Source organism: Cydia splendana, chromosome 15 (assembly GCF_910591565.1).
Source record: "Cydia splendana chromosome 15, ilCydSple1.2, whole genome shotgun sequence".
Lineage (NCBI taxonomy): Eukaryota > Metazoa > Arthropoda > Insecta > Lepidoptera > Tortricidae > Cydia > Cydia splendana.
Genome location: NC_085974.1, coordinates 2,964,823 through 2,986,801, shown reverse-complemented (window position 1 = coordinate 2,986,801; position 21,979 = coordinate 2,964,823). Strand labels below are relative to the sequence as shown.

At 40.2% G+C, this 21,979-nt stretch overlaps 3 protein-coding genes across 4 annotated transcripts in view; 2 read left to right on the top strand and 1 right to left on the bottom strand.

The window, feature by feature from the left end:
* Positions 1 to 21,979, top strand: part of LOC134797418 (phosphoglucomutase) — a 192,382-nt gene that overhangs the window by 87,655 nt on the left and 82,748 nt on the right. The gene's annotated exons all lie outside the window — the stretch shown is intronic.
* Positions 1 to 21,979, bottom strand: part of LOC134797432 (S-adenosylmethionine decarboxylase proenzyme) — a 439,106-nt gene that overhangs the window by 367,207 nt on the left and 49,920 nt on the right. The window contains exon 9 of one of the 2 annotated variants that reach the window (XM_063769665.1): positions 19,910 to 20,804. The exons of the other annotated variant lie outside the window; for it this stretch is intronic. The gene's annotated coding sequence lies outside the window, so the exon portion shown is untranslated. Of the gene's footprint in view, positions 1 to 19,909; positions 20,805 to 21,979 lie in introns of those variants that run through there. 2 annotated transcript variants of the gene reach the window in all.
* Positions 1,077 to 15,077, top strand: LOC134797402 (fatty-acid amide hydrolase 2-like). Its single transcript, XM_063769625.1, has 12 exons — positions 1,077 to 1,251; positions 1,902 to 2,165; positions 3,506 to 3,632; positions 8,976 to 9,147; positions 9,601 to 9,725; positions 10,397 to 10,486; positions 11,039 to 11,184; positions 11,667 to 11,749; positions 12,062 to 12,248; positions 13,390 to 13,512; positions 14,229 to 14,366; positions 14,906 to 15,077. Exons 1-12 carry the CDS (start codon positions 1,213 to 1,215, stop codon positions 15,050 to 15,052), a joined length of 1,641 nt encoding a protein of 546 aa, XP_063625695.1. The 5' UTR covers positions 1,077 to 1,212; the 3' UTR covers positions 15,053 to 15,077.

The window sequence follows — 21,979 nt, the reverse complement described above, 5'->3', positions numbered from 1 at the left end:
TATAAATGATCGTATGAGATTCATAGTTGTTACATATTTGCCGTGACTTATTTTTAAAACGTGTTTTTCAATTAAAAGACACATCAAGATTGTTTACCTTATTTCTAATGCTAAAAAAAACGAACTATAAATACGCGTTTCATGCTAAGAAATCAGGAATGAAAAATGTTATCATGAAATTTGTTAAAAGTAAATAAATATGTTTAAAAAAAATATACTTGGTTAGGTTGCTGGGCTAAATGAAAAACATAACTGTTTGGTGCCTAATTAGGTGCTTATTTGTAATTTTATTAATCATTTATAGGGATTTTATTCGTATTAATAAGTCGTAAAAAGTATTAATCTCATTACCGGTGCTATAATTTCTAATTAATTTGTACTTTAATTACGTTAAGATTGATATTTTGATTAAATACCTATTTAATAAAAAATAATAAGTATAGTTGGTCAAGCAGATCTTGTCAGTAGAAAAAGGCGGCAGATTTGAAAAATGTAGGCGCGAAGGGATATCGTCTCATTGAAAATTTGAATTTCGCGCCTTTTTCTACTGACAAGATTTGCTTGACCATCTATATATGAATTGTTTTATTTCTAATATCCTTATTTAAATTAATCTCCTGATAGTCCAGTAGGGCTAAGATGGTCAGTTTTTTATCATCTGTCATCATGCCTGTCACGTTCTAACAATTAAGTGCGAAAGTGACGTATGACATGACAAGTGATAAAAATCCGACCATGATACCGCCACTGATCATCTATATTCTATACCAAATACCAAAACCCCCTCATATCAAAAACCCCCAAGATTTCAACACTACGATTTTACTTTACTTTACTTTACGTTTTAAATATTGAATAATTATATTCTCTTTGCTTTAAAACCCCCGCCAAATGCAGAAAGAAGTACAATAAGGTCAATAAGTAACTTAAATAGCCCGCCAAATGCATGTGAGGGTAGCAAAACGAACACGAAATAAAACAGGTTTTCGCTCACTGCATTTCCATTGCAATACGGAACCGGCGAGGCGGCCGGGCCGGACCGAATTGCGTCGTTGCGTTGTCACTGTCATTTCAGCATCTGCTGTCAAACAAAGTGCAAAGTACTTAAAAACTTTCCGTATAGTGTCTTTAGCTTTAATTTAATTTTATATTACTTTAGAAAGTTGCTATAATTTATTTTCTTAATTACTATCTTCTGTGATTGAACGGAAAATGTGTACAAACAAGATTGACAAAGGGATCAAAGAAAAAGTAAGTGAAACAATTGGAATATACGAAGTTACGAAGCCGCATTTTTATTTATTTACCAGTTTATCCGTGCCTAATGCATATGTATACTGGAATACTGGAATTATAAGTGCTAGTTAATTATTCACCACGCAAAAAATTCAATGAGTTGGATGTATCTATTAAAAGAAGGTAGATTTGTTTGACTGATAGTTTTACAGCTACTTTAGGGTACATACTGCTTTTACTGGATTATCTTATCTACCTATTGATTCCAAAACTCCATACTGCTATGAATAATTTTATTGACGACTATAATTTCACATTGTATTTAGATTCAATACTGCCCTTTACAACCATGTTTTTGTAAGTAATATGAATGAAACTCAAGAATTCATGCATGATAATAATTATATTCAAGTGTAGTGGAACCATCACAACAGATTATTTTGATAAAAATCAAAACAAAATGCCAACAACAACATGCTTTTATTTGAAATTGATCCTTATAGAAATATTCACTTGGTAACATTTCAATTATGGTGCTTTTTTATGATTTAGTCAAGTAGATTTATATTTGGCACCTGCTAAAACAGGACTATGCTATTTTTAGCTTTCACACACTCTAAGAAATTTTACATAATGTATTAACCTAAATTCTTTATACCTTTCAGAAACCCAACAAAACTACTAAAATACTCAAAGGCATGGCTTTCAACATGTTGAAACACGCATTCCTCTTCTTCCGCTACTACCTGGACCTGGCATTAGACTTGGTCTTTGGGTTCATCTGGGACGGAGAGCGCCAGGCCATTCCGGACCTAGAGGCGAGGCATGCCATGCTGGCTGAGAGTGCCGTGGAGCTGGCTAAAAGGATCAGGAATAAGACCTTGAAGTCTGAGGAGTTGGTGCGGGCTTGTGTGGAGAGGATACAAGCTGTGAGTTTGATATTTAAAGAAATTGCAAATATATTCATGCCCTGAGCCCACAACAGACCTCAACCGGAAAGAGCTAGCGGAAGTCTTTGCCAAGCGGCACACTGAGCTTAGAGGCATACTCTAACTCATAATAAAAGGGCTTAATAGATAGATAGAAATATATTCATATGACATAGCTAGCAGCAGTAGGTAAGCAGCCGGCCTAGCCAAGGTGACAAACGCTTGCGCTTCGCCATTGAATTGCTTTGTGTCTCTCTATCACTCTTCCATATAAAGGTTCCGTCACACAGGCGAGTTTACCGGGCGGAGCGTGAGCGTTTTATATGTAAAAGCGGCGCGCCCCGCTCACATGCCGCCCGTAAAACGCGCGCCCGTAAGTTGCGTTTTGTTTGTGTGACTACAGAGTGTGTGTCTACAGAGTGTTAGCGATTGGCATGCTATCTATGGGGCCAGGTAATGTGCTAAATATGATATGCACACTCTTCTTTCCATCCTGTTACCCCCTACTGGGGTGTAGGACTCGACTCTTTGTCTTCCTCTGACTCCGGTCCTGGGCAGCTTGGGTAGATGACATCTCCTCAGTTTGTCCTATTCAAGTCAGAGAAAACTTAGCTTAGACAGACTAGTCATTGCGCTAGTTTTCGTCTGGCTCTAGTTTTCGTCCACTTGACGAAATTTGAATATATACCTTCATTGCCACACAAATTTGGACTTATTGCAATCCTTAATATCTAAACAATTTATCTATCAACATAAAAAATATATTTCGCTAGTAGCAAATTAAAAATGAAATGTATTAATATATGCTAATCCGTCAAGTGGACGGAAACTGGCACTGGACGGTAAGCTGACGCAATTACCCTATAGATTGCCATAATAAGCACATTGCAAGTTGAAAGACAAGGTTCAAAGTTCAAAATAATAAACAGCCAAAAAAAATGGTGAATTATTTATTTAGGTATACAGTTATTTAATTTTGATTTTACTTTTGTTTCGTTATGTATTGACGATCAAATTGGCAGCATTCACTCACAAAAAGCAACCAGGCAAAGTTAAGGCTCCGTCTCACAGACGCGTTTTGCGGGCGGCGCGTGAGCGGGGCGCGCCGCTTTTACATATACTTTTACGCCGCGCTCACGCCCCGCCCGGAAAACGCGTCTGTGTGACAGAACCTAGATTGTTTCAAAATTAAATTGTTTTGTATAAATATATTTTTAGTCAGCTCAAACATAAATTAAATAACTAATTTATCTAGTTATTACTTTCGTTTAGTAGTACCACTGTATATGTATATATATTGTATGTAAATAAATGATTTAAAAAAAACTAATTTATTCTAGGTAAATCCAGTGTTAAATGCAGTAGTGGACCAGAGGTTCGACGAAGCATTAAAAGAGGCGCGAGAAATTGACAAACAGATAGAAAATGGCCTCCCAGATCACTATTTTGAACAGAAACCCTTCCTAGGTAAGTTTTATATTTATTTATTTATTTATAGCTTGTTCCATAAGAGCGGGCGCGAGATTTGTACACTGACTGAACAGTCAAAACATTGACGTATATATCTGAGGACTGGCCTTACGGGCACTAAAAATGGTACTAGTTCAGCGGTGTCACTCACGAATCGTGCAGTCTAACGCAACTAGTTGCGACCAATCCACCGACATGTAAATTTGAAAAAAAAAATGTTTCTGTGGTTACTTGAAAAATGTTTTTACTCTGTAGATGAATTATTTAAATGACATTTATTATGAATTGTTAATTAATTTTTGCTAATCTTATACTGACTGAATTTTAATTTTTTAATATTTAATTTTACTCATGTACATAGTTATGTAAATATTTCTACGCCGATGCATGGCGGCAGAATATGCTGACCTAACACCTTTTACTAACCAACATTGTATGTACCATATTCTTGGAAATAAAGTATTGAATTGAATTGAATCGCGCGCGTGATGCGAACTAATCAACCAATCGCGTTGCAGCGATGTCACACCGCCGTACTGGCCGCTATCATGCCTCATTATTATTGCCCGTAAGGCCAGTCCCTAGATATCTATGTCAATGAGGCATAATCCCAAAAAAATCCGCGCCAGCTTTCGTGGATCAATCTATCTAGGAGAATTTTTTTTTCAAGTGTAATTATTATTGAAATATCTTCTAAAAAGTGCTAGCCTAAAGGGACCTAACAACTACAGATTGCGTAGCCCTAATGTGAGTTAATTTGGACGGGTAAAACGCGATTGTATGTATACAACTGTAGTTTCATTAAGAGCCCATCAACGTGCACACTCACAAATTTAAATAATCACGATTATTTAGCAGTGGCGCTAGTGTGCACGTTGATGGGCTCTTAATGTCATAAAACTCTCATTAAGAAGTAATGTAGAATGTACGTGCTTCAATCTCTTCCATTAATGTCTCGACCTTTCACTTTCTCCGCGATTCTAACCGTTCCGCTGCTTCGTTCACGAAGTAATAAACAGAAATGATCCAGATTCCTACTTACTAGTCGGCCGTAAAATACGCACAGACTGACCGTTTCCGTTACTAAAAAAAACACGTAATTCAAAATGTCTGGAAGGGATTATTCATCTACTTTCGGTGCCTACGTTTGTTAAATTTGCAGACTTTTTTTGTGTTATAGACAGACTATACCAGTGGCGGGGCGTCCATAGAAGACGATTACCATCGGCTTTTTGTAATTTCAGATACTTACATTATTACTGGTTCTGCGAGAGCATAGAGTTTACCTATCCTATGAGCTTAACTATGTTTTAAATGAAATGTCTGTGTTAACTGATTAAAATCGTTTAGAGTTAGACCGAGGTAGGTCTGCAACGATTTTGATAGCACACGCAGTGCAAGTGTTATTTATACGACATAATTTCATAGAAGTTTGACGTTTAACCTCTAGCCGCCCAGACATCAAAACTTGCCAATACAAATGCAATTTTATTTGTCAAAATAAGGATTCAAATTAGAATGGAACGGGAGACCTTTTTATAGGCCTCTGGGCGCTAGAGGTTAAAGTAGCACACTGCGTGTACTTATCTCGGTCTGACTCTATTTACAATGAATACCTACTTCCCATGTTATATTTAGTCTAGGTAGAAAGAAGTTGTGTGAAAACTATATTGTCAGTTAGCGATGGCGTCTCAGGCAGCGGCGTGCGAATCCGCAAAGAAAATTAAAACCAAGGCAGTTTTAAAGTCTACTATTACTGTTTTAGTGATGATTTCACCCTTATAGTCCTTATACTCTACTTATATGCCAGCCAAAGTATGTTCACGTTTCAAGCAAAATATAACTTGCAGTCGATTATTAAGAGCGCTATTACATTTCGGCGTTGAGCGAGTTTAGGTATTTTACGCGCTGCGGCAGGCCGTGCGAGCTCAGTACGCCGATCCCTTCTACCACACTCGCACTACAATGATGGATTAAACATTCTTGATCCTTCGCGAAGCATATTGAAATCAACCATAACAACACTAACTGTACTTAACTTTTAAAGTTCTAAAACTGTTATTTGGTAAGTACGAAAATACTAAATGCAGTGCAAATGTACATAGGGGCTGTTCATAAATTACGTCATCTATTTTTGACGATTTGATTTGTACTTATGAAGGTATATTACTCGAAAGAAATTATAGGTACCTACTCGCTTATTTACATGTTTCGTCATTGCATTTGGAACCTATAGGTTGTAAAGTTTGTATCAACGAGGGTTTAAAAACGAACTGGTACTGAGGATCTGATGATGATTAAGGTGGTCACGGATACCAATCAACCATGTAGTAACATGATTAGGCTCGTTTGATTCGTCTCAACAAGATCTTTGACACTGAAGATACACAGGGTCTGATGATGGAGCTTGAAGGTGGCCACGGGTACCAGTCTATCATGTAACTAAACAACTTCGTGTTTGGGCTCGTTTGATTCGTCTCAACAAGATCTTTGACACAAGACAGTACGCAGGGTCTGATGATGGAGCTGGAAGGTACCATTACCAATCAACCCTGCAACTAAACCACATCGTGTTTAGGATCGTTTGATTCGTCTCAACAAGATCTTTGACACTAGGTGATACTCAGAGTCTGATGATGGAGCTGGAAGGTGGTCACCGGTACCAATCAACCATGCAACTAAACCATTTCGTGTTTAGGCTCGTTTTATTCGTTTCAACAAGATCTTTGACACAAGATAGTACACAGGGTCTGATGTTGGAGCCGGAAGGTGGTCACCGGTACCAATCAACCATGCAACTAAACCATTTCGTGTTTAGGCACGTTTTATTCATCTCAACAAGATCTTTGACACAAGGTAGTACTCAGGGTCTGATGATGGAGCGCGAAGGTGGCGACGGGTACCTGTCTGTCATCATCAGCTCCATCATCAGACCCTGAGTAGTATCTTGTGTCAAACATCTTATTGCGACGAATCAAACGAGCCCAAACACGAAGTGGTTCAGTTACATGGTACACTGGTACCCGTGGCCACAGTCCAGCTCCATCATCAGACCCTGAGTACTAACTTGTGTCAAAGATCTTGTTGCGACGAATCGAACGAAGCCAAACACGAAGTGGTTTAGTTGCATGGTTGATTGGTACCGGTGACCACCTACCAGATCCATCATCAGACCCTCAGTACTACCTTGTGTCAAAGATCTTGTTGCGACAAATCAAACGAGCCCAAACACGAAGTGGTTCAGTTACATGGTAGACTGGTACCCGTGGCCACAGTCCAGCTCCATCATCAGACCCTGAGTACTAACTTGTGTCAAAGATCTTGTTGCGACGAATCGAACGAAGCCAAACACGAAGTAGTTTAGTTGCATGGTTGATTGGTACCGGTCACCACCTTCCGGATCCATCATCAGACCCTCAGTACTACCTTGTGTCAAAGATCTTGTTGCGACAAATCAAACGAGCCCAAACACGAAGTGGTTCAGTTACACGGTAGACTGGTACCCGTGGCCACCTTCCAGCTCCAGCATCAGATCCTGAGTACTATCTTGTGTCCAAGGTCTTGTTGAGACGAATCAAACGAGCCTAAACACGAAGTAGTTTAGTTGCATGGATGATTGGTACCGGTGACCACCTTCCGGCTCCAACATCAGACCCTGAGTACTATCTTGTGTCAAAGATCTTATAGAAACGAATCAAACGAGCCCAAACACGAAGTGGTTTAGTTGCATGGTTGATTGGTACCGGTGACCACCTTCCGGCTCCATCATCAGACCCTGAGTACTATCTTAAGTCAAAGATCTTGTTGAGACGAATAAAACGAGCCTAAACACGAAGTGGTTTAGTTGCATTGTTGATTGGTACTGGTGACCACCTTCCGGCTCCATCATCAGACCCTGAGTACTATCTTAAGTCAAAGATCTTGTTGAGCCGAATCAAACGAGCCCAAACACGAAGTGGTTTAGTTGCATGGTTGATTGGTACCGGTGACCACCTTCCGGCTCCATCATCAGACCCTGAGTACTATCTTGTGTCAAAGATCTTGTTGAGATGAATAAAACGAGCCTAAACACGAAGTGGTTTAGTTGCATGGTTGATTGGTACCGGTGACCACCTTCCGGCTCCATCATCAGACCCTGAGTACTATCTTGAGTCAAATAAATACATATAGAATGTCAGGTCGTTTCAAATATTTTTAATCCTGTCCGGTAGTTTATTAAACTGTACCATTATAAATTATAATACTATAAAAACGGTGCTAGGATCAAAGTCTCTCGTTGCGGTTTACACGCACACAGTATAGCGTTTTACACGGCGCCCGCCGCACACAATGATAAAAAACCTCGTCGTCGCCGTTGAAAATGTGCGGAGCCGACCGACACACGTCCTGCCTCTACAAGCTCTGCCGCGGCACTGAGCTGGCGCAGCGCGCGTCATCGGTAATATAGAGTAGTTTTCAAAAAATTGCCAAAAAATTATAGTAGAATTTCATAAACACTAATGTATACCAACAGTATAAGCAAACGTTGCAGATTGCTTGAGTATGAAAATGACTTCGATATTAAGTAGATTTTCGTAGGAATTGACACTTGTTTCGGAGAGAAAATCGAGTTCGTTTTACTTTGATTTTCTCTTTCTCAAAGGTATGTAGGAAAAATATAGTTTGATATGCCTAAAGTACAGGGTATTAGTAATACAAAATAGCCAGGTTTAGCAGAGTAAAATTCTCAACATTTCCAAATAAGAGCTCGCCATTCAGTGCTTCACGGGGTTTTTCGGAAACGACCATCAGAAAAAAAATCATTACTAATTTAATAAGTCCTTTTTCTAATATTTACAACGATATTTATAAAGATAAGAAGACGCTTTTACTGGAACAAGTACTCATTGTTTCTAATAATGAGCGCAAAGTCCTGAATTTCGTCGACTAGTATCATCAATTTTGCATTATTTCGACTTTTCTTGTAAGAGCGCTCTTATGATACTCAAGAAATATTATCTATAGACTTGTTCAACACACTTGCTCGTGACGTGGAAGTTCTAGGCTTTAGCACAGAATAAATAATAGTACTAGGTTCAGAAGACTCACTCTCTAACAAAACGCGTCTGTTAGGATCAGGACAGATATGGCATCTAGGTGGCGACAGCGCCACGCGCGGCTTATGGCTAGCCACCAAAATTGGTGTGGAACGGATGTACTTTTAGCTACCTGTAGCAAAGCGACGAAATCGCGGAGTGAGCCACGCCTGGCTTTAGTTCATATCCCGGTCGATATAAGTCTAGTGAAACTAACCGTGAATCATTCAAAACTGTTTTTATTTACATTGTTTTTTGTTCAAAGGCGTCCCATTCACGGCCAAAGAGAGTCACGCAGTAGCCGGCCTTCTCCACCCACTGGGCATCTCACACCGAGCCAACGTGCGGGCCACTGAGGACGCGGAGTGCGTCCGCCTGTTGAAGGCCGCCGGCGCCATCGCTGTGGCCGTCACTAATGTGCCCGAGATTAACAAGTGGTAAGATATGTACCGGGCAGCACACACCGAGCCAACGTGCGGGCCACTGAGGACGCGGAATGTGTCCGCCTGTTGAAGGCCGCCGGCGCCATCGCAGTGGCCGTCACTAATGTGCCCGAGATTAACAAGTGTATGTACTGGGCAGCACACGTCGAGCCTACGTGCGGGGCCCATTCATTCTAAATAAATAAAAATACATTTTACATTTTGCCTTTGCACTTCTTGTTTTTTTGAATTCAATAATAATACCACATTTAGATACCTATTCTGTGTATAATTTTTATCACAATAAGTCGTAACATATGTGCCATTTTCAACCAAAAGGGTACTTATTGTCAGTTGTCAATAAGGCGCTATTTACATATAGCTTCAACTTGAAATCAACCTTATCTACAACGGACAGTGTGGTACCTTTTGGTTGAAAACGTCACATATATGTATTATGTTTTGCAGGCAAGAGACCCGCAACATGGTGCTGGGCCAGACCCGCAACCCGTACCACACGGGCCGCACCGTCGGCGGCTCCAGCGGCGGCGAGGCCGCCCTGCACGCCGCGCTCGCCTCGCCCATCTCCCTGTGTGAGTTGTCGTAGGCTAGTTGTACATCGGCGTTCCTGGGACCTCGCCATATAGCAGCGAGGCGGCAACAGAGGGGTTTTAGTGGGTAAACCTGGGGTCTCATTAGCCCACAACAGGGAGTCCCACATAACCATCCCGGCCCGTCCCCGCGCCGGGTGGTATGCGTAAAGCATTACCCCTCTTAAAAAAAAAAAGGCTAGTTGTACATCATTCACACTCAAAGTTTTTATAGGCCGACTGAGACTTTTCGTCGTCGTTCGTGTTTATTGTTTAGTAGATTGCATTTGGTTGTCTTTATAAGGTAACAAATAGATAAAGAAAAAAATTACTGCCTCTAGCGAGACCTTATGGGCGCCCTAGAGACATCTGACGAAAACTTTTTAACGGCTACAGAAGGTCTCAAGTTGTATTGAGAGTTCACTGGTAACAAAACATTAACCCTTCCATTCACTGATTAACCCATACTACATTAAATTGGTACTGTGCAGAAGTTTCTGCTTAAACATAAATAATTTGTATGTAGAATGCAACTGTGTAATACTGTAATATAGGTTCTTTATTTTTCATTAGTCTTAAATGGTGGTAGGTACTCACTGTTTCGGTTCCAAATTTTTATAAATACCTAGTTGATATCATTGAAATACATGTGATAACCATGCCATATGTGACAGGCTCTGACATCGGCGGTTCGACGCGCATGCCGGCCTTCTACTGCGGCCTGTTCGCGCTCAACCCCACCGCCGGATACACCAGTCTTAAAGGTAAACATCTAACCATTGACTACCTATTCTTTTTCACGTGTTACTGTAGGTGTAGATAAATTAATACGTTTGTACATACTACAAGCGAGGGCGTAGCCAGCCAGTGAACTCAAGTTGATATCGCCGGAGGCCTAAGAAGGGCAGAGGGACATTGTATTTAAAATTGGAGCTCCAAGGCTGCCCATGACTACAAGTCTCAAAGTTATGAATTCTGGAACAAAAAGTATCCTATACTTTTCTTGGTTAGGTATAAATTATCTGCGTGTCGAATTCAAAAAATTTCAACTACAATCTTATACATTTATGTTACTTACCTTTACCGGGAATCCAACCCAGGACCTCAAGCTTCGTACGCAGGGTCACTAGGGATTTAGCTAAGAAGCCGATACATTCACTCAATATGAGTCGCTTAACTTCAAACTCGGGTAAATCCATCCGTCAGATTATGCGATGTTGGTATTAAGAAAAGGTAATACGGTAGATATTTGCTGAGAGGGTCATATGGATGTACCCGAGTTTCAAGTTAAGCGACACATATTCTGATTGTCTCAGGCTCCGCGTTGCGTACCGGACTGGACCCTACGATGGCTTCCATCGGCTTCATCAGCAAACACGTCGAGGACCTCGCGCCGCTCACTAAAGTGGTCGCCGCCGACAAGGCCAAGGAGCTTGGCTTGGACAGAGAAGTAGACTTGAAGGTAAACTTACAATAACCTAGTTAAACTCCTCACGAGATGGCTTCCATGTGCTTGATCAGCAAGTATGTAGAGATTGAGATCTCACGCTGCTGGCTAGAATAGTCGCCGCCGACAAGGCCAAGAAACTTATTAAGTAGACTTGAAGGTAAACTTACAATAATAATGCTAGGGACACAATTAGCCCACGTACGCAACGTATGCAATACATTATGAAACCTGAACCCTGAAATTTGTATGCTTAGAAACACACTTATCTTGTCATGCGTTGCGCTGCGTATGACAAGTATGTTTCTATAAGCATACAAATTTCAGGTTTCTGATTGTACGTGGATTAATGTGCGTCCCTGCCTTAAATAAATAAAATAACCTTTAATTTCACAATAATAACTGATAACAGAAAATACAAAACTTACAATGTCCAAATTAAACTAACTCCTCACAAGATGGCTTCCATCGGGTGATATACTTGTTTTAATCAACAGAATGTAAAAGTGTACTACGTGGAGACAGCGCAGGACCTGCGCGTGAGCCCCATCAGCGCCGAGCTCCGAGAGGCCATGAATCTGTGAGTTTTTTAATTTGTACTTTTATAACCAACACGGAACTTAATCGCGAAAAACTTACGTTTATTTATGGCCTGACGTTTCGAACGTGACGTTACGTTCGTGGTCACAGGCAGACTGGGGAGGAATGGTGGTTTAAATTGTACTCAAAACGTGAATGTCTCAATTTAATCGCATACCCTCCAAGTAAGGATAGTAAACACTGCTATTCCGTACCGTCAGCGTATTTTGAGCAGTGGTGTGACCGATCCTTAATCCAAGCCCACTAACATATTCCTTATCTTAATTACAAATTAATCATTTTAAATTTCCAGAGTAGTAACGAAGCTGTCAGACGTGACCCGCCTGACTGCGTCTTCCCCGCAGCCCTACTACCACCGCGGCTTCGACCATATGTTCGCATTATGGAAGCACGGCATGACGAAGGAAACTGAGAGTTTTCCGCGCATGCTCACTAATAATAACGGAGAAGCTCATGGACTCACCGAGTTGGGAAAGAAGGTACTATCACAGAATAAGTAATAGTACAGAAAGGACCCTTCCTACAAAACCGAAGTTTGACAGCGATTCAGGGTCGAATCATGATATCCCTTTATATCTTATGGCACTATCCCTTTCGACTGTTTAGGGTTGTCAAATTTCAAGTATCTGTGGTCGTGCATGCAAAGGGACGTCAAGTTATGCCAACCCTAATAATTGCTCGGAGCAATGCTGAGCCGAATGGAGCCGAGTTTGCACGAAGTCATGAGTGTCTCCCCACTGGTACTATATTCTCGAAAGTCTGGCAATGTGGACTTAGCTAGCTTCATATTAAAGTAAACAGATTCCCAAGCATTTCCATTGGAATTTACACTCAAGCCAGCAAATGCCTTCATTCCCTGTCTCAACATTAATGTGCTGTTTAAACTAATTTTAACCCAAATGATTTTTTTACATCATGACTAGAAATTTTATTTATGACGACCGGTCTGGCCTAGTGGATAGTGACCCTGTCTGCTAAGCCGATGGTCCCGGGTTCGAATCCCGGCAAGGGCATTTGTTTGTGTGATGTAGATATTTGTTCCCGAGTCATGGTTGTTTTCTATGTATATAAGTATGTATTTATCTATACAAGTATGTATATCGTCGCCTAGTACCCATAGTACAAGCTTTGCTTAGTTTGGGGCTAGGTTTGATCTGTGTAAGATGTCCCCTAATATTTATTTTATTTATTTATTTATTGTCACGTAAGGTTTTTTAACTGGTTTGTTTCTGACACGACATACTGGCCAGACTATATCTACGCGAAAATAAGTTAGTGAAACTTTAAAATGCATTTAAATAGGGAGTATTACTGTAATGTTCTGCCGCCAGAGTGCAGCACTAGTGCACACAGTAAACCATAAGTAGAGTAACTTACCTATACATACTAGGACAAGTTTTCACTGTGCCATTGATGCATTAAGGCGGTTTGTTTACAGGTGGCCTACCGCGAAACGTGAAAATCGAAATTTCGTTATCTGTCTCTCTATCGATCGAATAGGCAAGAGTGATAGAGAGGCAGAAACCGAATTTTCGATTGTCGTGTTTTGCGGTAGGCTCTGTGATTGTATTAGTGACGCCCTATACGCAGAGTTTTGCGTAATATTCCCTGTTGTTGCAGCTGATCGGCACGTCTCCATACACCCTGGCGGCCATCATGAAACTGTTAGATGAACAAGTCCTACCACCGGTTAATGCTGAGTGGGCTGACGCGCTCACTGCCAAGATGGTGGAAGATCTTACGGTAATATATTTATCTGTTTTACCCGTAACGAACGAAGACTAAACCAGAATCCATTTTTAGCACTGAACTGGTAAACGAGCGCTATAGCGTGCGGCTTCCTCACTGGAGGTCGTGTGATTCATACCAATGAATTCGTTGAAATTAGTGTACGAAATATTTATCAATATTTTTAATAGTTTAATATTTATCAGTAGCTCTTCAGTGAAAGCGAGGAAACCAGAGTCTTACAAGGCTTAGTTTGCTCTCTGGGTTGGAAGATGAAATTCAAGACGCTTTGGCAAATTCCAGTTCCGTGTCAATTCTGGGTAGGCAGATGGCGTTAGTAGAGCTGCTTCCATACAAGGAGTGTAACCTTCTATGAAGCGCCATAACATTTCCTACGTCGTTCTAAAGGAGTTCCGAATGTCAGTTGTAATAATTACAATTAGTAAACTCTCTACAGACCTCGGCCACCCACACACCTGCCTGGAGAAGGTACTCTATTGCATTTTCTACCTTTCCACAAATTTAATATTGGCAGGCGTGGTTCAGTACATGCGGCCCACACCAATTTTGGTGTCTAGTAGTAGTAGTTGCCGCGCACCGCTACGGAACGGACGCCTGCTCGCGCGTGCGCCACATTGCGGTCATATTTGTCGTAATAGACGCGTTTTGTTAGAGAATGAACCTTCTGTACCCAGTACTATTATTTATTCTGTGATATTGGTGTATTTCAGACGGTGTTAGGCGATTCCGGCGTTCTCCTGTTCCCGTCAGCGCCCATGGTGGCGCCGTATCACTACTCGCTGCTACTCCGGCCGTTCAACTTCGCGTACTGGGGCGTGCTCAACGCCATCAAGTTCCCCGCTGCGCAGGTACAGTTACAGTCGGCCCTAGCCTATTCTGGGTTGTCTGTTCCCGCCGGTACTATAGCACTGCTGCAGTCCAGCCCTTAACTTCGTGTACTGAGGTAATACTGTAGTTACAGTTAGACAGCTCTCTCTGCAGCTCTGTACATTACTTTACTGGTATTACAATCAGACTAGTATAAGGAGATCTATAAATGACACATGAAGCCTTCACGAGCGCAGCAATAAATTGTAGTGTACCCTTTGGCATTGACTCACATTACATATTTACGTACACCAGTGGGGCGACACTCCTCCTTTCGGGCCTTCTCGGCTCCGTTCGGCTCAGCATTGCTCCGAGCAATTGCTAATAATTATTAGGGTTGACACAACTTGACGTCCTTTTGCGTGCACGACCACAGATAAGATAATGACTCGAATTTTGACAACCCTAAATAGCCGATAGGGATAGTGCCATACATTAGGAAGGGACAGTTTTGTAGGAAGTGTCCTTTCTGTACGGTAGTACTATTATTTATTCTGTGCTTACTTACACCTTATTCCAGGTGCCATTGGGTCTAAACTCGGCCGGCATTCCTCTCGGCGTCCAGGTGGTGGCGGCGCCGCGGCAGGAGGCGCTGTGCCTCGCGGTGGCACGACATCTGCAGGACCTCTTCGGGGGATACAAACCACCCTGCAGGGTCTTACACTAACCACTTAAAACATTACTAAATTAGTTTGAAGCAAAAGGGAACGGTTGCATATATAAGTCTGTATCTTTAGGTATTTAATTATAATATTTATTAATGGTTAACTAAACCAACCAAATACAAAACCGCCTGGATCTGTCACTGAACGATCTGACATCAACCTACATTATTTGGTCATGTAATGTTTTTATCTACCCTCAACTGGCTTAACGAGCCATTTGAGGGTAGATTTTGTTTACTTTTATTTAAATACCCTAAAGATACAGAATATAGGCTGGAAGTCAATTTGATAGAGCGCGACGTTTTGGTGTTTATAATGATTTTAGGCATCGAGCAAGAATAATGGTCTACAGTTTCAATTCAAAGTAACGACCTCTGCTGATAACTAAAATTAACTATTTGGTTGCAAGTTGCAAATGGATCTTACACGCTATGGGCCATTCCAGACAGGACAAGAAAATTGGCAATTTGATTGTCAATCACAATCTCGCGTCCACACGTACACAATATAAGTGATAAACCATTAAGTGATGAATCTAATGTTCTTAAATTTTATTTTTGCGTCTTATATGTGAATGAAACATGATTGAGATAAAACAAAATTTAACCAAATCTGGCGGCTTAGCACGGTCGCGTTTTTATTCCTTGTCACCATGCCTGTCACGTTCTAACAAGTATGTAAGTGCGAAAGGGACGCGCATAGTGATAGTCGATAAAAATGGAACCGTGCTGAGCCCGCTGATTAAATTAGTTGATAAATTTTTCGCAGGATTGTGGTCCCGCCTGGACTGGCCTTACTCCACAAAAGATGCCTTCATTTTAAGAATATACAGATTATGTGTATGGATGGTATTCCATCCATCCTATATCTTGGTCCAATGTGTATTTGCGTCTCACATTTTGCTTAATAAGAGAGTGGGACGCATTGCACATTGGACAAAGAAATTGGACAGCTGGAATACCATCCTAAGATTAAAAATCTTATTACTTTCTTGCATTTAAATGATTAAGTAGGTACTAAGTTAAGATTTTTTAAATGTTTTGCATTGAATATTTTTGATATTTGTAGACTGATATTTTAATGTGATTATCATGGGTTGGTGCAAGTATTAAATAATTATATCTATTGATTTATTCAATTAAATTGTTTTTTTTTATACAAGTTTTTTACCTTCAGAACATTCCTAAATATTCGGATCTGTTTTAATTTAAAGTTACTGTTACTATTGCTTTAAGACGTACGGATTTATTTAAGCTTATGGCCGCCAGCTTCAGAAACGAAACGCTGCGCTCCTTACGCCAGAAAAAGCAAAAGATAACACGCAAAACAGGGATTCCAAAATGAAACCTCGATGCTTGTTAATGTGTATTGCGTCTCACATTTTGCTTAAGGCGCGGTGTGTAGTAAAATGCGCTTTTTTGTCACCATATTTACAGACTTTTACAAGGATTTCATGCATTATTTTCTAGTATGTATAACTTGAGTCCTTGAACTACGTTATTGCTTGTCAGGAACACGACGGCTCATAATTTTCTCGATAGAATCTTAAGTTGAAAACATGCCTACCACTGTCTTTATTTCCTTATGTTAGAAGTACTACGACGAAAATGTTTATGAAACTTACTTCAGTCGATAGCTTTTAAGTAAATCTTCATTATTGCTTGTCCTTTTATCGAAACGTTAATGTTTTCATTCATCATTTGATGAATTCAACATTTTGCTTACTAAATTACACCCTACGCGGCAATACCTTGCGCCCATTCCTCACGCCAGTACGCCCGTGACCACTGTCGGCGTCGGACCTATGCTAGTTTAGCGGACGTTTCATAAAATGGGTAATCACAGTATAAATATGCAAATATGTTATACACACAATGTTTTTCAACATGCTTACGAAGAAAAGCAAAATAATTCTTAAATACGGTGACATTTCAGACATTCGTCCGTCATATTGTCATTTTATAACAAGTTGGGCAGCAAAGGCACACACCCATCTAACCAATCCGGAATTCAGTCACGATTGATAAATTGTGTAAACATATTTTAAAAGGCTATAAAATTAATCAAATTGAATAATTTTTAAACATAGATATACAGGATTCAAATATTTTAGACTGGTCATATTTTTCATAATATCGATTTCGTCTGGCAAATCGTATTACTTTTTGGCGACCGGGTTTTTTAACCTAATTAGACCCCGCTGAATCCGAATTTGCCGGTTGCTTGATCGAATTCTTGACCGGAAGTGAGATATTTGATATTAAAGGACCCTTTTTTTAGTTTTTCGTAAATAACTCTTAAACGGTGGCGCATAGCAAAACATATTCTATTACATAAGTAATTTGCATAAAATTGCCTACAAGAAAGATTTAGTACAATTTTTTACTAGGATCAATATTCAAAGAGATATTAACGCGGGAAATTCAATTATAATCACTTCTAAGGTCCCTTTTTTTAGTTTTTCGTAAATAACTCGTAAGTAACGGTGGCCAATATCAAAAAATGTTGTAAAACGTTAATAATCTACACAAAATTTTGTACAAAAAAGATTCAGTACACTTTTCGCAGGGATCAATATTTAAAAAGATAATAAAGAAGGAAAGTTAATTATAATAAATTCTAAGGTTCCTTGTTTGTATTTTTTCGTTAATAATTTGAAAAGTATGACTCATTGCAAAAAAAATCTTATATCTACATAAATAACAACTTACCCGCTGCTTTGTCTTTTTAGGGTTCCGTACCCAAAGGGTAAAACGGGACCCTATTACTAAGACTTCGCTGTCCGTCCGTCCGTATACCACCAGGCTGTATCTCACGAACCGTGATAGCTAGACAGTTGAAATTTTCACAGATGATGTATTTCTGTTGCCGCTATAACAACAAATACTAAAAACAGAATAAAATAAAGATTTAAGTGGGGCTCCCATACAGCAAACATGATTTTTGACCAAAGTTAAGCAACGTCGGGCGTGGTCAGTACTTGGATGGATGACCGTTTTCTTTTTGCATTTATTTCCGTTTTTTTTTGCATTATGGTACGGAACCCTTCGTGCGCGAGTCCGACTCGCACTTGCCCGGTTTTTTTTAATATTGATCCTAGCGAAAAGTGTCCTACATGTTTCTTGTAGGAAATTTTATGTTTATTATTTATGTATAAGATTTTTTTTGCTATGAGTCATACTTTTCAAATTATTAACGAAAAAATAAAAACAAGGAACCTTAGAATTTAATATAATTAACTTTCTCTCTTTATTATCTTTTTAAATATTGATCCCTGCTAAGTGTACTGAATCTTTTTTGTACAAAATTTTGTGTAGATTATTAACGTTTAATAAGATTTTTTTATATTGGCCACCATTTACGAGTTATTTACGAAAAACTAAAAAAAGGGACCTTCACCCCCCCTCCCCCCTACACCCTCAGCACACCCGCTAAGCTCGAGGACATTAAGTATGGTTATCTGGACACCACAAGGTATAACTGTGCCAATTTTCAAAATTATACGAATTATTTCCGCAGATTTTTTTTATTTTCTTGAGCTATTAACTAACTCGAATGTCGAAGTAGAAGTGTTTTTTGTCATTACAATCTTTAAATGCTTGACTTTTACTCGTCAATTCAAAATTAGAAAAATAGTAAGTATTACAGTTAGAGTTATAAATTGTTATAATTCTTTCTTGTGAAGACAGCTAATTTTATGTACTTATTGGAGCTATGCATAACTCAATAGTCCCACAAATTATCTTAGCTTTGCTAGTATTCTTCCTTATTTTCACTACCTACTTGCCCGAAATTGACTGCTAGAGTCAAGCCAAGAGTAGAGTAGAGCCAAGTCTGCAACGATTTTGATAGCATAGGCAGTGCAAGTATTATTCATAATTTCATAGAAGATTGACGTTTAAAATAACACTTGCACTGCGTGTGCAATCAAAATCGTTGCAGATTTTTCTTGGTTTAGCTCTATTACATTTTTAATGTCTATTAGTAAGTACTATTTTTTGTCTCATAATAATTTGGTATAATTTGATTAGATTCTCAGTTTGTCGCGGTATACACTTATATTGTATATAATTAATAATTATTTACACTCACCGTCTTACCTACCATTTTTAATTTCATTAAGTACTCATCAAAATTCGAATTTGCTAATAAATCTTATTCAATATTAATTGCCGGAAAAAATCCCGGAACTGACAATTCAGAATACCGATGTCGTCAGAATAAGGACGTAGACGTGCTGCGCGGGAATGGTGCGGTGCGCCGCGCGGGGCGCCCGCCTGCCCGTTCTACCACGCGTCTGCTTCACCCCCTTGAAAACGTAAAACTCGAGTATAAGAGCGCCTTAATGAGAGAGTGAGACGCAATGACATTGGACAGGTGGAATTTGGGTGGAATACCACCCTTTTACGTAAAGATGCCTCTATGTATCTCTGAATTACTACAGATGTATTTTTATGTAATATGCTTGATATTACACGTTAAACTGTCTTTGTGAAATGTTAATAAAGCATGAAAACGTGTGCATATGGCATAAAAATCGTATTAACCCTTACTGCATGTAATAAAAAAATATTTATTGAAATTTGAACTTTAACAGTTGTCAATAGAGTTGAATATCATATCCGCCGTATGTGACTTCGTATCATGGTAAGGGTTAAATTTAGTGAGAAATTTTATGTCTAGTTTCATTACATAATGCTATGCCTATTATGCTGTTGGATTTAAGTAGCAAGATTGTTTCTTGTCTTAAATCAATTGATACATACTAGGTTTATTTATTTCATATATTTTCTTGCTAAAGTATGTTGGATTAATATAATTTACGGATATTAAAGTAATAGGATTAAAATGAAACATGATTGAGATAAAATCGTTTATTTGATTGGATAGTCCTCCGGCCGCCACTCTCGACGCTCACTACACATCCGCCTACCACTAGGGGGCTTAATGATATGTTACACAATTCTACAGACGAAAAACACGCCCAAGTATCCGCTAAATGGAAGATTCGATTGAAAAAATACATTTCGATACTCGAACATCGACGTCCAGGCTACGCTAATAATAATATCACCCGGGAATCACTTCATCGGAATGGAACATTACATCACAACGGCCGCGCCCTACGCTAACTATTTACAATTAGTTTAGTTTGTACAGACCGCGGCGGGTCTCTAGTTTAGTTTAGTTTGTACAGGAGAAGCTCCTAGGGGCTCACTACGGAGGCAAGCATCTAACACGAAGCTAAGGTGGCGAGCGAGGCTTCTGAAACCGTCTCACTTGGCGAAGTCCGGCACGCGTACGCTTCAAGCGTCACACGCTGCGTTCGATACGAGCGTACGTCGCGGGGCTTCGGCTATTTGGAGGTCATATTTGACAACACGTAACGCTTCCGCTGGCGTCTTTGACGTCCGACGACAAATATGATCCGCTAAAGCGGTGATCTCCAAACTACGGCCCGGGACAGTTACCAAATTACATACAATTCGGGCCGGGCCTACGGGAAGTCGAGAGACCCCTGCCCTGGCTGGTGGTATGTCAGTAACACTAGTTCACTGTTCGCACTGGTACTTGCGGCGCAGAAGGTCCGCGCCGGGCTTGTCCGGTCACGCGCGCTGCTGGCAGGCGCGGGCGACGGCGCAGGCCGCGCGCAGTAGTTCTGCGGGTGCTCGCGCGAGGCGGGCGAGCAGGGGAGGCGGCTTGCACGCCGCCGCCCAGTGGTCCGGCGCTACGGCTAGAATGCTGTTGATGTCCCTGCAAACAATTCATACTACATTATAAACTAAAATACATGTCATATACGAAAGAAAAAGTGACCTCCGGTGCCCAGCGCTAGAATTGACCCGGCGTCCTCTGCATTCGCGGCAGATGCCTTAAACCTTTCGGCCACCCAAATCACGGCGGCGAGAGTAGAATTTTCTCAAATATATGCAATTCCTTAAGCACTTACAGCGCTTTTTAGCCAACTCTAAGTTAGAACAGTATGGTTTGTGTAATGTAGGTACATACAAATACATTAATAAACGCTTGACAGCGCGGGTAGATCTAAGACTCATTCTTGCAATATATGTAGATTCCTAACGGTTGTGTTTCCTTGTGCTCCCGCTAATATAAATATCCCGAGGGATTTACTGGATACTTTACAGTGGCGACGAATCAATTAAATAAGTTACCTCTCGACGGACATTAAAATTAACACCGGAGTTCGATATGTCGATCGGAAAATTAAGTGTGTTCGACGTTAAGTGCGGGGTGTGGTCGTCGTACGTGGATCGGCTCAAAATGTACATAAAGGTTAATAAAGTGGCGGACGATATGAAGTTACCAGTGCTTATATCGCGTCCATGGGGGACGAAGCATATGAACTATTAGTGAATTTGGCCAGCCCGAAAGAACCTGAAAAGTTAACATTTGACGAGGCGGTAAAGTGCATGAGTGATCACTTACAGCCGGCGCCATCGGCGTTGGCAGAGCGGTTCCGGTTTAGACAAAGGAGACAGGGCGCGGATGAAACTATAGCCGGTTATGTTGCGGAATTAAAAAAATTGTCAAGGTATTGCAAGTTCGGAGATAAACTGGATGACAACATGCGGGATCAGTTCGTGTGTGGAATAAATAGTGACATTATTCGCCAGCGGTTATTTGCTGAGAGCACAGTACACTAAGAACAGTAGTGAATCTAAGGCCGCTCGGCAAGTTATTTGCCTACTCTTGCGTTGGCGCTTAGGGTTGTCACTTTTATTTTTAGTTAAATATTATTTGCATATTATGAGTAGCACTACGTTTCTATTTATTATAATATAATGAAATGTTCTATCAATTCATAAATGAAGTATAAATAAAACGCTTTTTAAATATTAACATTAGGAAATGGCAGTTATTAAAAAAAATATAAATTCGATACAGAAAAAAATCCTCCGGTTTCTGCA

Bases quoted from the DNA above. Each gene is read 5' to 3' on its own strand.
- LOC134797402 (XM_063769625.1), top strand. From the start codon at position 1,213: ATGTGTACAAACAAGATTGACAAAGGGATCAAAGAAAAA. The intron at 9,726-10,396 runs GTGAGTTGTCGT...CATATGTGACAG, and splicing joins CGCCTCGCCCATCTCCCTGT to GCTCTGACATCGGCGGTTCG. The intron at 13,513-14,228 runs GTAATATATTTA...GGTGTATTTCAG, and splicing joins AGATGGTGGAAGATCTTACG to ACGGTGTTAGGCGATTCCGG.